General features: G+C 43.9%; 1 protein-coding gene across 1 annotated transcript; it reads right to left on the reverse strand.

Annotated features, from left to right (window-relative positions):
- Window positions 1-329: 329 nt before the first annotated feature.
- LOC149339763 (uncharacterized) lies at window positions 330-11,906 on the reverse strand. The gene is made up of 5 exons (XM_089550563.1): window positions 11,810-11,906; window positions 10,611-10,768; window positions 7,038-7,111; window positions 4,714-4,797; window positions 330-515 (listed from the first exon to the last, which is right to left on the reverse strand). The coding sequence occupies exons 2-5, from the start codon at window positions 10,736-10,738 to the stop codon at window positions 382-384; spliced, it is 420 nt and encodes a 139-aa protein (XP_089406689.1). The 5' UTR covers window positions 10,739-10,768; window positions 11,810-11,906; the 3' UTR covers window positions 330-381.
- Window positions 11,907-13,568: the final 1,662 nt, after the last annotated feature.

The raw sequence follows: 13,568 nt of genomic DNA on the forward strand, positions 1-13,568 counted from the left end.
AGGCCTAGTGATTTGAAAATCAGCCTTGTATGCGGGAGGTGCGGGATTCGATCCCCAGCGCCACCAATCCCCCACTGTTGTTACAATGAGATCGAGCTTCCCCCGTATTGTTGCGCAGTTTCTCCGGAATGAAATACTGAGTTTTCGACGCTACCTTGTACAACGAAAAATGTATTGTGCTCCGGCGCCCTTTGGTCAAAGCCGTTTTTCCGCCGATGAAATTCATCATCATCGCTGTCATGAAAAATACGGAGGTTTATTCATTAATATTTTGGATGTCATGGCTTGTATCCAAGGCTAAAACAACCACAACATTCCTCAACCTCAAGCTCCAATTTCGCCAATTGGGCTGTCAGCGTATTTGTGCTCCGCATAATCCAGTTAGAAATGGCACGTGTAAGGGTCGTAAACCTGGTACTTTGGAGAGGAGCCACAGTTCTCGTCGTAGATGAACTCGCAGCAGTCGTTCGGCTCTTGCAATGTTCCAACTTTGCGCCACAGGGAACATCCGTAGCCTGTTCGGTTTAGCAGGAACAGAAAGAAAGGCAGCAGCAAGTCAGTGATTAAGAGTGCACAGGATTGATTTGAAGAAGATTATTATAAATTGATTTCTCTTGTCCGAACTTCCTGCAGACGTTTCTTTACATCAGTACGGCGAATGCAAACTAGTTCAGTAGCGGAAAGTTTACTCAGGAAGCTGAACACTGAGCTGCATCCTTGTGCGCAAGTGCCCTTAGAAAGACAGAGGAAAAAAATGGCAGTTATTCCATATTTGCATACCATCTCTCCCAATCTAAAGCGCACTGCAAAACGGATAGATGTGTCAGTTGTTTTTTCTGCCCCTGAAAAATTAAACAGCCTATGCAAGGTAAACAAAGATTTTCATCCTTTGACCAAGGAATGCACAAAGAAACATCAAATTCCGTTTTTAGAATGCAAGGTAGGCGTGGTGTACCAGATACCGCTCTCATGTGGACGACAGTATGTCGGTCAAACTGGTCGCTGCCTGAATGACTGCCTCCGTAAGCATAATCGCAATGTAAGCAATAAAAAATTGGCAGTGGCTTAGCTCTGGCTAAGACTCAATATGCAAGCGAAAAGCTGCAGTTATGCTTTGTTTGACGTCATGGCTGTCGCAGCTCGCGCACAATGCACTGGGAGCACCACGATAACGGTGCAGGCAAGCGCGTTATATAGCCCTCCTTGCGCATGCGTAGTAACTGTAGTAAACACGCGGCTGCAACGAAAGGTCAAACGGTGGCGAGGAGGCGAGCACGCAGTAGTAGCGGCGGTGGAAGGCGGCGCACATGCGCAATAGCGCGTGGCTGCGCTGAAAGGTCAGGCGGCGGTTGCGGCGGCGCCGCTCCGACCACCAGCGTCTCTTCTGTGACGTCACTCGTTTCTGCGCACTCGCAGCTGTGGCTAATTCTGATCACGGAGCATACGCCAGACCTGGTGTTGACTAGCCTAGTGAAGCTTTTCGCTTCAAAACGAAAATGATGGAGATCTTGCGAAACATTAGAACGCATGTGTCAAGAGCAAGCAGTTACTAGACAAGTGTTTTTTAGCTGGGAAAAGTAAGGACCAGCGCACTGGTGAAATTATTGAAGCAGAAAACATAGCCAGATTAGGAAGTGGTTCTGTAAGCGCTCCTCCTGTCAGACTCTCAAAAAAAGAAATCTCTTACCTACGCTCGCAGTCAATTGGCGCATGCTTTGGGATGACAGGGCAGAAATTCAAATTCAAATTCAAATTCTTTATTTCTGCCTTGTAAAGATACAGACAGCGGAGGCGCAGAAAAAGCTGTGAGAGACAGCTTGACTAAGCCGCAGCCCCCTTTCGCTTGGCAGCAGCTTGACAGCAAGGCTTTTAATACAAAGGCAGTTGCAAAGCGTGATAACAAGTATACAATAATGAGCAGGTACAAGAGAAAACGAAAGAACATTATACAATACTGACACAATATTCACATTGGGTGGACACAGGTATTGACAGCAAAGAAAAAAAAAGAGAAAGAAAAAAAAACACACAAAACAAAAATTCTACATGCTAGCATAAAAAGCACGCAAAGACCTGTTTGACGAATCGAAAAGGTCAAAATTATTACATATATACGCGTTTAGCAGGGACGGAAGAGTGAACTGCAGGCGTTCTCTACCCGAGTTTAACCGTGGGGTCGGGACTATCCATGTCTCCGCATACGTTGTTGTGTAGCTTGCATCTCGGGTATTTAGTTCGGCAAGTTTACGTATGTGGTTTACATTTCTACGCGTTTCGAGTTTAAGCCGGACACTCAAGCGATATTTATGCAAGTTGTGTATTTTTAGCACACCACTTTGTGGAAAGAGATCTTTGCTTGGCGAGTCCCAGGGGACATTGTAAACATGACGAAGGAACTTTTTCTGAAAAATGTAGATACGCTGAAGACAGCTAACCGTAGCTGTGCCCCACACTAGATGGCAGTAGTTTAAATAGGAGTAGAAAAGGGAATTATAGAGGAGTAACTTTACTGTTCTTGGAATGACGTATCTGAGCCGACTTATGACTCCGGTTATTTGAGCCAGTTTCGTGACAATATGGTCCGTGTGGTGTTCCCAAGACATGCTGGAAGAGAAAACTACTCCAAGGCATTTAAATTGTTCAACTATGTCTATACGTCGTGAGTTTAGTTTAATCTCGATGGGGGAAGGAAGTACTTTGTTTTTAGGACGAAATATGACAGTTTTTGTTTTCTTCTCATTTATACGCATGTATCTGGATTCGGACCACTTTTGTAACTCACTCAAGGTGTCATTGCATTCCCGAACAAGGAGATCAAGATCATTTCCAGTAAAGAAGATGCTAGTGTCGTCAGCGTAGATAATAAATTTAGCGGCGGAGTTAATGTTGGAGATATCATTCAGGTACATATTAAAAAGTAATGGTCCCAATATACTACCCTGGGGAACGCCAGAAGTAACAAGTTTTAGTTCAGATGTCACATTGTCTATGCTTACAGCCTGTTTTCTATGCGAAAGATATGATTTCAGGATCATTTGAGCCAGTCCACGAATACCACAACGCTCCAAGTTTTTCAGGAGTACACTGTGGTTTACTAAATCGAATGCCTTCGAGAAGTCCACGAAGACACCAATAACAAAGGCCTTATTTTCAAACTGTGTTAGTATATATTCCTTTTGTTCGAGTAGTGCTAACTCGGCAGATTTATTTTTACAAAACCCAAATTGATTAGGTGACAAAAGGTCATGCTTATCAATAAAATCAGACAACCGTGTATACAGAACTTTTTCAAAAGCTTTCGAGAAGATTGGGAGTATCGATACTGGTCTATAATTTCCTAAATCATTGCGGTCTCCTTTCTTATACAAAACTGTTACTTCGGCTATTTGCATGTTTTTAGGAAATGTGCCCGTTGTAAAGCATAAGTTAAATATATCTGCAAGAACAGGGGCAATAACTCTTATAACATGCTTGACAGGCCTCACTTGAATGCCGTCAATGTCACAGCTATGGCTGTTATTTAGGTTTTGTACGACTGATATAACCTCCTCTGTCGTAACTGGGTTCAGAAATACTGTGTCCCTATTGTAAGAGCTAAAATAGGTGTTGAAATCACTTGACGGGGTGTTATGGGCAAGGGTGGTAAAAAAGTTGTTGAAGGCATCTGCCAACTCTCTGCCGGATACATCTTTATTATCAAGCTTTAAAGCCCGCGGGGCAGTCTGTGGTTGCTCACGCCTCAGTAAGAAATTCAACCTTGACCACAACAGATCGTGGCGTATGAATGAATTCATGTATGAATTCTTGTGCTTTCGTTTCTAATAAAGTTGTTGGAAGTTAGCGCTGTGTGTGTGTCTACTCGTTCTTGGTCCCTTGTCATGTTTGCGTTATTGCTCCGAAGTCACGCAGCAGCTTCAGCCAAGCGGCAGCTATCACTAATGTCCATATCGTAACTAATCCGTTTCGTTGAAATACTTCAAGGAGCTCAATGATTTATGAAAGGCGAGAAATTAGTAGGTTGATTGCGGTATCCTGAGCTGTAACTGAGGAAAACACTCGGTTATCCCAAGTGTTCTTCAAACGCTTGCACAGGCGTAAAGTTCAGTGCTCTCGTTTGATATTCAGCTCGTTGCTACATCATATTTCCTTCACGTAAAGGAACACTTGTATCGAGAACGTCACTTAAAATATTGTTACGAAGAAGACGAAGCTGGTAGTGGTGCGGGACGGAGCGCTCGCGCTAGGCCAGCGGCCATTAAATCATCTCTTATCCATCGTTCATCACGCCTCATTCTTCGGCTGGCGCCTTGTAACAATATGTATCTCTAAACTGTGCTGTTAGTGACGGAGGAAAGATTTAAGTTTGGCGCCCGCTACCGCGATGTAAACGAACTTGCAGACAGGCTGGATAATGTGTGTACTTGTTTCCGCTGGGATTTATTTCGCATGCGTAGATCTCCCTGAGAGCTCAAGGTGGCGCCGTGTGTCGGCCATTTGTGAGTATGCGTGTGAAGTCGAGTCCAATGAGTGCTTGCACTTGGCGGGCGTGGTGGCGGCGCGGAGGGCGCTTTGCTAAATCTCTCTATAAGCTCTGTCGCACTATGAGATCAAATAGGAATATGCGCGGCGGAACAAAAACATGTTTTGCTTCTACTCCTAGGGAACGCTCACTAATATGAAGCCCAACATTCTGTCGGGCTGCAGTGCACTCACCGTAGTCAGCGTAGCGATGACGAATCACAGCGCAGCTTGAACAGTCTATGTAGATTACGAACAAATCTTCGATAGGGAAATTTTCTGAAGAAGGAAAATTGAAACGAACATTGGGGACATCGTACTGCTCCAACACTGCAGGTGTTTCTTCACATCTAGGAAGTAAGCGGTTGCCACCGTTCCCGAGTCCCTCTCATATATCTTTTTTTTTGATAAAATATCGTAACCTAGAGTTTAAATGGGAGTTTTATCTGTAACTCTATTCATGTAAGTTTTGTCAGAACTAACTGAACTATTAAACTGAAACGCAGACTTAAGGTTTTCTGCGAAAAAGTAATTATTACAATCGTGAAAGAGTATCCTCTAAGCGCACGTCCTCTTTTAAGTTAGAATTTTACTTCATTCAACTTAGTGAATACTGTCGGAAATCATCGTATATGTCTGTATTTGAGCTAACAGATGATTTTATATCTTCCCTTCTTTGAGTCAAACTGAAAGGCACACGTCATAATGAGCTAAAAATCGCTACTGACCGTTCACCAAGAGGTGTTCTAGGAGTCTAGAGGGTAAGTTTGGAATGTTAATGCGGAACTATTATATGGCTCATCGGCAACGAAACCCGTAGTAGGCATCGACCACAGGCAGTGGTTCCAAAAATACGTGACAAAGTCGCAATAATATATGCATTGGATTACGACTGTCTGCTAATGATTAAGTGTTTCAGTAGAAAGGAACACAACAAAGTAAAATGAAATAAGAATAAAAAGGAAATAAAATAAAATGCTTTCCCAGTGTAAGCACTTAACCTAATTGAGCTGCGTAATTTTATTTCTTTAGGGCCCATTGAAGATAGCTGAGAATATGAGAATATGGCGAACATGAAGAGACAGCACAATGCCTGCTTTCTTCATTGCAATATGTAATCATGCCTACTGTCATGAGTGGTAAAAAGCCAGACAGAGAAATGATTGGGAAGTATCCCAGGATTCAGTAACCACATCTGGCGCGTTAGAGGATAAACTGGCGTGTAATTAGAAAGGACTTTGTCTTGCCATTGAGGAACTTGCTTGATGATGAAGACAATGTCAACATACTGTCAAGCCCTCACCCGTCATATAGGAGCGTTGGAGTGACAGGCCTCTTATTTAGTTAAGGCGATGACGCTCAGCTTTTGCAGAAAGCATACGTCTAAATGTCCCCACTACCACTCGCACGTCGTTAGTGCCAGGTGATCCTTCCGACAATTTAAATGCATGCTGCCTAGCAGCTTTTAACTCTTCCCTCAGCGCGCTTATTCAAATCGTTCCATTTGAACCATGGCGCAAAACGGTCAGTTCTACGTGCTCCAGGGCCACTACTAGTCAAGTAACGCTATCCAGAACGTTTGGAAAGAACACCACTTCAGATTCAGATATGGTTTTTTCGTCAGCCGTGTGAGGGAATATTTTCAAACCTCCCCTGAATACTGTCAGCGCGGAGCGGTCACGGTGAACATGGAGCCCAAAATACCGTCCTCGTCTCGCACTGACCCTTCTTGGCAATAGCAGTGTTTTTGCGGTTGCGCAGCATTGAGAGTTGACTTCGTAGATGTAAGGAACAGCCTTGTGTTTCAAGACATCCATTCCTTTCATTTTAGCTCAGACACATAGAACTGTTCCGCCCAGCCCGGACTACCGACAGGTGCCCATCTGTAAATTTCATTTCTGCTGTTGCAAAGGAGATTCACTGCTTTCCGAGCTTCTCTGGAGGTACTTGGTGTATTTTTAACGAATCCTTGCCAGCAGGCAGCGGATCACGTTTTCTCCGAGACGGTCAACGAATGACATCGACACGGCACTGAGGTGTAGCCCAAACCATTTTCCCGATGAGAAGGTTTAACATGAGGAGTTCTGTAGCTTTGAATACCTGTTTCTGATAAAATAACGCGTAAATTGTATATTCTAGATTTTATGGTGCTGTTTCCTGAATATATTTATTTTCGCGAAGTTTTCTCCGAGCCTCTAAAGTTTTGCCAACCAAACATCTTTTGTTCGGAAGCTGCACGTTTTTTATGTCATAAAATAAGAGCTCTAACTATTCCATGATGCGCTGCAATAACTAACTTTTTTTTTTAATTTTAAAGTTCAGTAAGTTTTTACGCAGACCACTTTGAAATTGCCTGTTTTCCCGCGGTAAGGAAAGAGGTAAGGAATGTGGCCTGAGAGACTGTTTTGACGACTTGCTAACTGCTTTCCAATCAAAAATTAGGATTATAACCTTGGACCTTTTACTGGCTCAGGACCTAACACAGAAACCTGCGGTAGTTTATAGTAGTGCTTACTCACCGTCATCAGGAGTGAAGTTGTGTATGTCCCTCCCAGTGTAACAAGGTGAAGAGGTCAGCACAAAAGTCCCGCTCCTATGACACGTGAAAAACTCACAATGTAGAATGTCGCTTCCTTCACTGAGACCAGTTCGTTCGGAGCTATTTGCCGCTATTTTATTATGCTTATGTGTTGCCTCAGACTACTCAGAATGCTTTTTTATCGCTTTACTTTGGGTGCAAGACCCTTACCTGTTTCCTGACTTCATTGGCACGCAATATTGTTCGGTAATGCGCTCTGAAATAGTTGAAAACTCTTTTAATTTATAAAATATTCGCAAGAGTTTAAATAGGCGCTCTCTTTTGTGAATAGACTCAACATCGTAGCAATGCTGTAGAAACTGCCGCATCGCAAATATATTTTAAACCATTTTTGCTAGGGAAGAAGCGTCGCAGTGAAGGTTCGTTATGTGAACTCTGTACGCTGTTTACACCCATATGAGTATTCTCCCCGGCAAACGCTAACTCCAAAGATGTTGCAATCAGGAAATCTTGTATCAGCCCTAGGCTTCTTTCATAAAAGAAGAGAACCAAATCCTAAGTTATTATCTGCACAGACCTCTAGCTTATCTTCGCTTGCTTTTGTTGCTTGGGGTGCTTTCGAGGGAATGAGCCAAAATACCTGCTGTGCGCGCACGACAGAAAATGCAGGGCAGGTCTCTGACCACAGAAGTGTGCTGTGTCTGTTATCGCTGTATTTCCTATATTGTACAACCCGTTACTTAACTCCCGAGGATCGGGTGTGTCCGAATTTTTAATCAGTTTCAGTCAGTGACTTAGTGTCTCCGTGATTTCCTTAGTGAAAATACAATACACCTAAAATGTCCGAAAAAAATATTGCTCGCGACTGGTGCTCACTGACGCCGGCAACTGTAAGGAACTTTCACGAAAGCTTCAGTCATGCTCCTACGGCTGCTATATTTGTTCCACGGATATTGTTGGCATTGCGTTTTCGGACGCTGTCAATAGGCTGGTTGTTTGGACGAATCAACTTTTTGCATTTAAATTTTCATTAATCTAAGAAAAAACACGTGTGATAAAAGGGTGCTATGATTTACATAGATTTCGAAAAATCGATTGTGATGTCGCTTTATGCAAGCAGAAGAAGAGGAGCAGCATGTTTGCGGAGCAGCATGTTTGAGCAGGTCCTGGGATATCAGGAGCACAAACCTTTGGGCTAGTTGGTTTATAGCAGACACGTACAAGCGCTAAAAAACACGGCCAGAGAAGAGACTTGGACTTTTCTAATCAAATCTGCCTCTATTATCTCTCTCACATCCTGACAACTATGTTTGGCGACAATCTTGCATGCGCTTGCATGTGGACTTTCCGGCGGCGCTGCAACACGCTGTCGCGTTCCACTCCTAAAGGCGAAGCTTAAGCGTCATTAATTAGCAACTTATTAATATTTAGTCAGTAAGCAGTAATTAGCCATTAATTATTAGTATGTGATCACTTAGTAATTAGTCAATAATTATGTGTGACTTCATCCAGTGGTGACGTCACCAGTGCCACAGAGGCAGTCAAAGTGGTGCAGAAAACGCTTTCTCCTCTACGCACTTTAGACAGTCTAAGTGCCCCCTGATATGCCGCCGCCGCTGCAACTGCCGCGCCGTTGCTTCCGCAATTCTACTCGGGATGACCATTGGTCAAACCACAGCCAATTGTTTCTTTGGATTCGATTTTGCGAACTGCTTTCAATCACTCGCAGGTTGAAGTGTCAAGGAGGCGGCCAATACAGTGGGCGCATCGCCTCTAGGGCAGTCACACGACAGAACACGCGTCTTGCATAGCGCCTTCATAACAGCCCGTCAACGATATGCTGTCAAGCGTGTTCGTTGCCTCTTTCCGATAGCGACTTACAGGTCAATAGCGCCACCGTATCCGGCTCCTTGATAGCGAAACTGCTCAGCATGCTCCCTCCGTGCAAGGGTGAATTATGATTCAAATAAATGCATAAAGATATAGCATGTGACCGAGGTGTTTTAGGCAAAAAGCAAAACATTCTTTGAACTTCTCCAGATGCCATGTTAGTTTTCGCATCCGTGTCCTGCCGGGGCTAGAAAATAAGGACTTGAGTTAACCGGTTTGCTTCTGTGACAAAGCGGCTTGGCCCGACATATAAATACAATTTTTAAAAGGAGTCTGCCGCGTAAACTGCTTGTCTCGGACGTGATGAAACAAAGGGAAACCTCGCAGTCGCTTCTTTTTTTGGGGGGGAGGATCACGACTCACAGAAAACTAATGATGGCGAAGCGATCAATGTAACGTTGCTCAATGCTCATGCGCACAGCTTATGCCTGCTACCAGAGAAGCGAGCGGATGCCGTGTCAACGGACATCGCTACGTTTCTTGCAGGGAGCGAGGCGCCTTAATCGTAGCTAAAGGAAGCCCCTCAGGGTGTTTGTCAATGGCACAAAAAGGTGAGGCAGCCAGCGTGCCTGAATTCAATACGGCAAGTTTTCTAGCCACCTACTGCACCTCATCAACCATTAGCCAGAGTTAATCTCTAGTCACGGTTCCACGAGTAATGTGCCCCAGGTAAAAATGAAACTGCATTCATAAAGAGGCTCTAATATTAGCGGAAAGTAGTTGCTGATGTCGGTCGACGCAACAAACAAAAAGTGAAGAGGACACTTCAGCTCCTCCTTAATGGTATGACGCTGTAACGTAGTGCTTTCAATTCCGAACAGCTTGACACCTTTGAACGCATTTTTCATGTATTTTTCATTTCTTGAATTGTTTCAATTAATTAATTGATGAATTACGCATTCTATATTTTCTTAACAAGCATCATCTAGCTTTGGCGTTTAATTCCGAGCATTCTGACACCTTTGAATCGCCTGTTTCTCACTTTTTTTCTTTTTTTCATTTCTGTAGTTAATTAATTAAAATGGCTTCATTAACTCGTCATCGTTTATCAAACACCAATAAAGCATCAATCACTAGAACCACAAATTACTATGATACAATTTTTTTTATGCAGCCCTCGATTATTTCCGACACGTGGTGCCGACTACTACTACGCCGATGGCTTTTCGACCAAAGGGGATGTATAGGCTATCACGTAAGAAAGCACGTCCCGAGGGTTAAAGTTCTGTAATACGCTGCGGCAAAAGCACGTGGTGTGAGGGAAACATTGGATTGTTTTTCTTTATTCAATCCGCGCTGCAAAAATTGCCGACACCCTTTCAAATCCCGTTCTCATAGAATGGTTTATCACCTCCATAAATATCCAAGAACGTTAGAGAAAAGAGGAATTCTAGACACCTTCTCAACGAAATATGCGATAAGACTGCAAACCAGACTTTAGTAGGAGTGCATAGTGGTCCGATCAGTCGCAGGAAAACGGAACCACTAACGTGCGGTACGTGCGCTTTCGTTCAGCTATTGTCGGAAAGCGGACTTTCATTAGTGCCTGTGTGCTCAGTGTGATCGTTTGCTTGGCGGTGTTCAAACTGCCATGAAAAGAATTCTCTCTGTTGCACTCCTGGGGAAGATCATCTTTCTTAATGTGAAAGGCTTGCGGGCTTACGTTGATCCATTTTTTCCGAAAGTAAAAACGACTGGAGTGGTGAAATTCTCGTAGATTCCGTATCTCTGAAACTTGAGGCACTTGGCGGAGCCACCGAAATCAGGATCAGAGTAGTAGTTCCTATACATGCAGATCCACTCGCCGACATCTGGGTAGCACTGGAGACATGGAAAACAGAGGAGGCGACTACTGGTATTAGAGGTGGAAAATGTGACAAACGACATTTTCTGACATAGAAATATGAAAAATTTCTAACATCGCAAATGATTCTATCCTCTATTATGTTTCGTCCGAAACACATAGTTTCAGCTCTGAGCCGTTGACAAATTCGGCCCCTTGTACTTTTAGCCGTCCTGGTTGAGTGAGTTGTTCACTTAGTCGAACACGAGGTCATCCCAGGTTCTAACCATGAACTAGGACGACTTTTCCTTTTACTGGGAAGCTCAATAGTTTTCCTTTGCGGTGGTATGACAGAGCTTGAGGCTGATGCCAATGAGTAATTACTTCTTAATCTTTTGATTTTAGAGTCAGTCGTAGTTGTTTTCGTAAAGAGTGAATGTCGCATTAACGGGTGTGCTATGTTCAGCAGATTTCTCGGTAACATTTCTGCTAAAGTGAGTGTAATGATGTGAACGCATTGTCGAGTATTCCTTCAAATACTTGCCAGTTGCTTTCAGTAACTCAAGCTGAGTGTTGTCTTCATACTAATGTCCATTTCATTAGCAAATCCGTTGCACGTAACAGACTAAATGCCAACCAGTCTACATAGTTCAAGTCCTTGATATCACCTCGCACAGCCAAGGCTTTTCTATGCCTTTCTTTATCGGTGATCAAGAAATAAGCTTAGGCTAGCTGAACGGCGGTTGAGAATTCATTTTCAGTTTTGGTGCATTGGATTCGCCTCTCCTTAGTAAAAAATATTTGAATTAAAAGAAGAGCCCACAGGGATTTCGAGCTTACGATGAAAATGTTATGACGCCTCCTCCGATATCATGGACATTTGTGACGGTACTGTACTGTATACAAAGGATCACTTTAGTGCTTTTGTTCAATTCATAATGTTGTCCTGCGCCACAAGTCGCACTCCAAAGTTCAAGGGCTGTTGAATTTATACTCTTACCTGAGCCGGGAGGCGGTTCAGATTCTTCCTCGACAAGCGTGCCCAAATGAAAGAAAGGCTGAGGAGCCGAAACGCTTACCCTGCTGACGTCCTGGTACCTCTGGAGATCACTCCTAGCCTCGGGATAGGCCGATCTAAAACCCAGCGTTCGTGGTGGTTCTACGAGAAGAGCCACAAGAGCTGCAAAGAAAAGCTTTACTTTTCCTCCCGACATTGTGTGTTGCCTTTCAGAGCGTCATGCACTGTGAACATTCGCGTGCTTGTTTTAAGGAGCCAGTGCACAGGAATACCCAAATGGCCTCTTCCTGGCACATCAATCACATTTAGGCAGGTGCTGCCTCCCTCAAAGTTATTGACGGCAAGGACGGAGGAAGTCACTCGCAGTAAATACTTTGAGTGTATCGACTGACGAACGCCAAAAATGCAGTTTGACATTTCATAAGTGTCCCTTAAACGTTCTTTCAGCCCCGAAGGAAGTCTAAGTATAAAATAAACTACTGTAATTTCCCCACGCGTGTCGAGTTCACAAGCGTGTAGCGAGGACACGGAACAAAACCTCCTGTATGAACCCGAAAATGCTTTCCAGCAGTTTTTCTCCTCTTTAAGACTGCTTTCAGACAAGATACTAAAATATCGAAAATCCCTGTTGGAGAAAAATACGGCCTTTTGGTATTCCTAAATTTTTCTGCCTTCTTTCCGGTTATTAAGGACGCAGAAAGAAGAGAATCGAAATGCAGGGAGGTTACTTAGGCGAAGCCCAGTATGCTACCCTATACACGGGAAAGAGCAATAAAGGGAGAGGAAGAAAGGAAAGAGAGGAAGGGACATCAGTTTTGCACGTGTCCCGGCAATCAACAAAAGCGTATCTAAAAGAAGAGGGGAAAAATCTATGACGTAAGCTTTCGGACAATAAAGGTAGCACTTTGCAAATTGCATACCCGAGAGAGGGACACTACGTGGGTTGAAATTCGGCAATGAAATCTTAAGGAGTCAATATTTCTTCTGACAGCGCAATATACAGCTTTCCGGACATTTTTAATGCTGTATTGCGGTAAGCCTCGTTCCATTATAAGTATTGCAGCTCTTGTTTTAAGAACAGTATGATAGTGCGCAGCTGAAGCTTCGAGCAGAAAGATTTAACAGGTGAAACCTACGAAGCTAGCAGTACATATCGCTGTAATCTGGCGCGAAGTCCTTTCACTTACAAAAATAGCAATTGTGAGCATACACTGGCTTACAAAAAGATTCTTACGCACTACGTACGGGGAGACTGACTTAATGACACCCCTCTGAGCACTGTTTATTGTGTATGAAATACCAGTAAGCAGCGTTAGTGAACGCTGCAATGCCCTGCGTATACGAGGTCTGTTAGAAATGTATCCGACTTTATTTTTTTTTGGGAACACCTGATCGATTTGAAACAAGCACGCGTGCGCAAGCCTACCTTGAAGCTTCGTGCTCATGCACAAATTTTTTCCCGCCTGCCGATAGCGTCAGTCACTGGCACGCAGCGTTTGAGTGAGGCAGCGCGCAGTGCTCTCGTCGGTTTTTTATTGCAAGGAAAATGGCGAAGCGACAGGAGAAGCGCTACTGCATCAAATTTTACCAGAAACTAGGCGGCAGCCAAGTGGAAACCATTCGGAATATTCAGACGGCTTTCGGTGACAATGCTAATAGCAGCACAAAGATTAAGCAGTGGTACAATTGGTTTAAAGAGGGCCGCACATCGGTGGAGAGAGAGCCACGCTCCGGTCGGCCATCAACATGCCGAAACGACCAGGTAATTGCCGAAGTGAACGCTGCGGTGATGCGGGACCGTCGTGTGACTATCCGAGAAA

Source organism: Amblyomma mixtum, chromosome 6 (genome assembly GCF_055824585.1).
Source record: "Amblyomma mixtum isolate Tamu chromosome 6, ASM5582458v1, whole genome shotgun sequence".
Taxonomy (NCBI): Eukaryota; Metazoa; Arthropoda; class Arachnida; order Ixodida; family Ixodidae; genus Amblyomma; species Amblyomma mixtum.

Excerpts from the sequence above, each read along its gene's own strand:
- LOC149339763 (XM_089550563.1), bottom strand. The coding sequence starts at position 10,738 with ATGTATAGGAACTACTACTCTGATCCTGATTTCGGTGGCTCCGCCAAG. Across the intron at positions 4,798-7,037 it reads CAACTTCACTCCTGATGACG|AAAATTTCCCTATCGAAGAT; the intron begins GTGAGTAAGCAC and ends TTCCTTCTTCAG. Across the intron at positions 516-4,713 it reads TCATCGCTACGCTGACTACG|GCTACGGATGTTCCCTGTGG; the intron begins GTGAGTGCACTG and ends TAAACCGAACAG.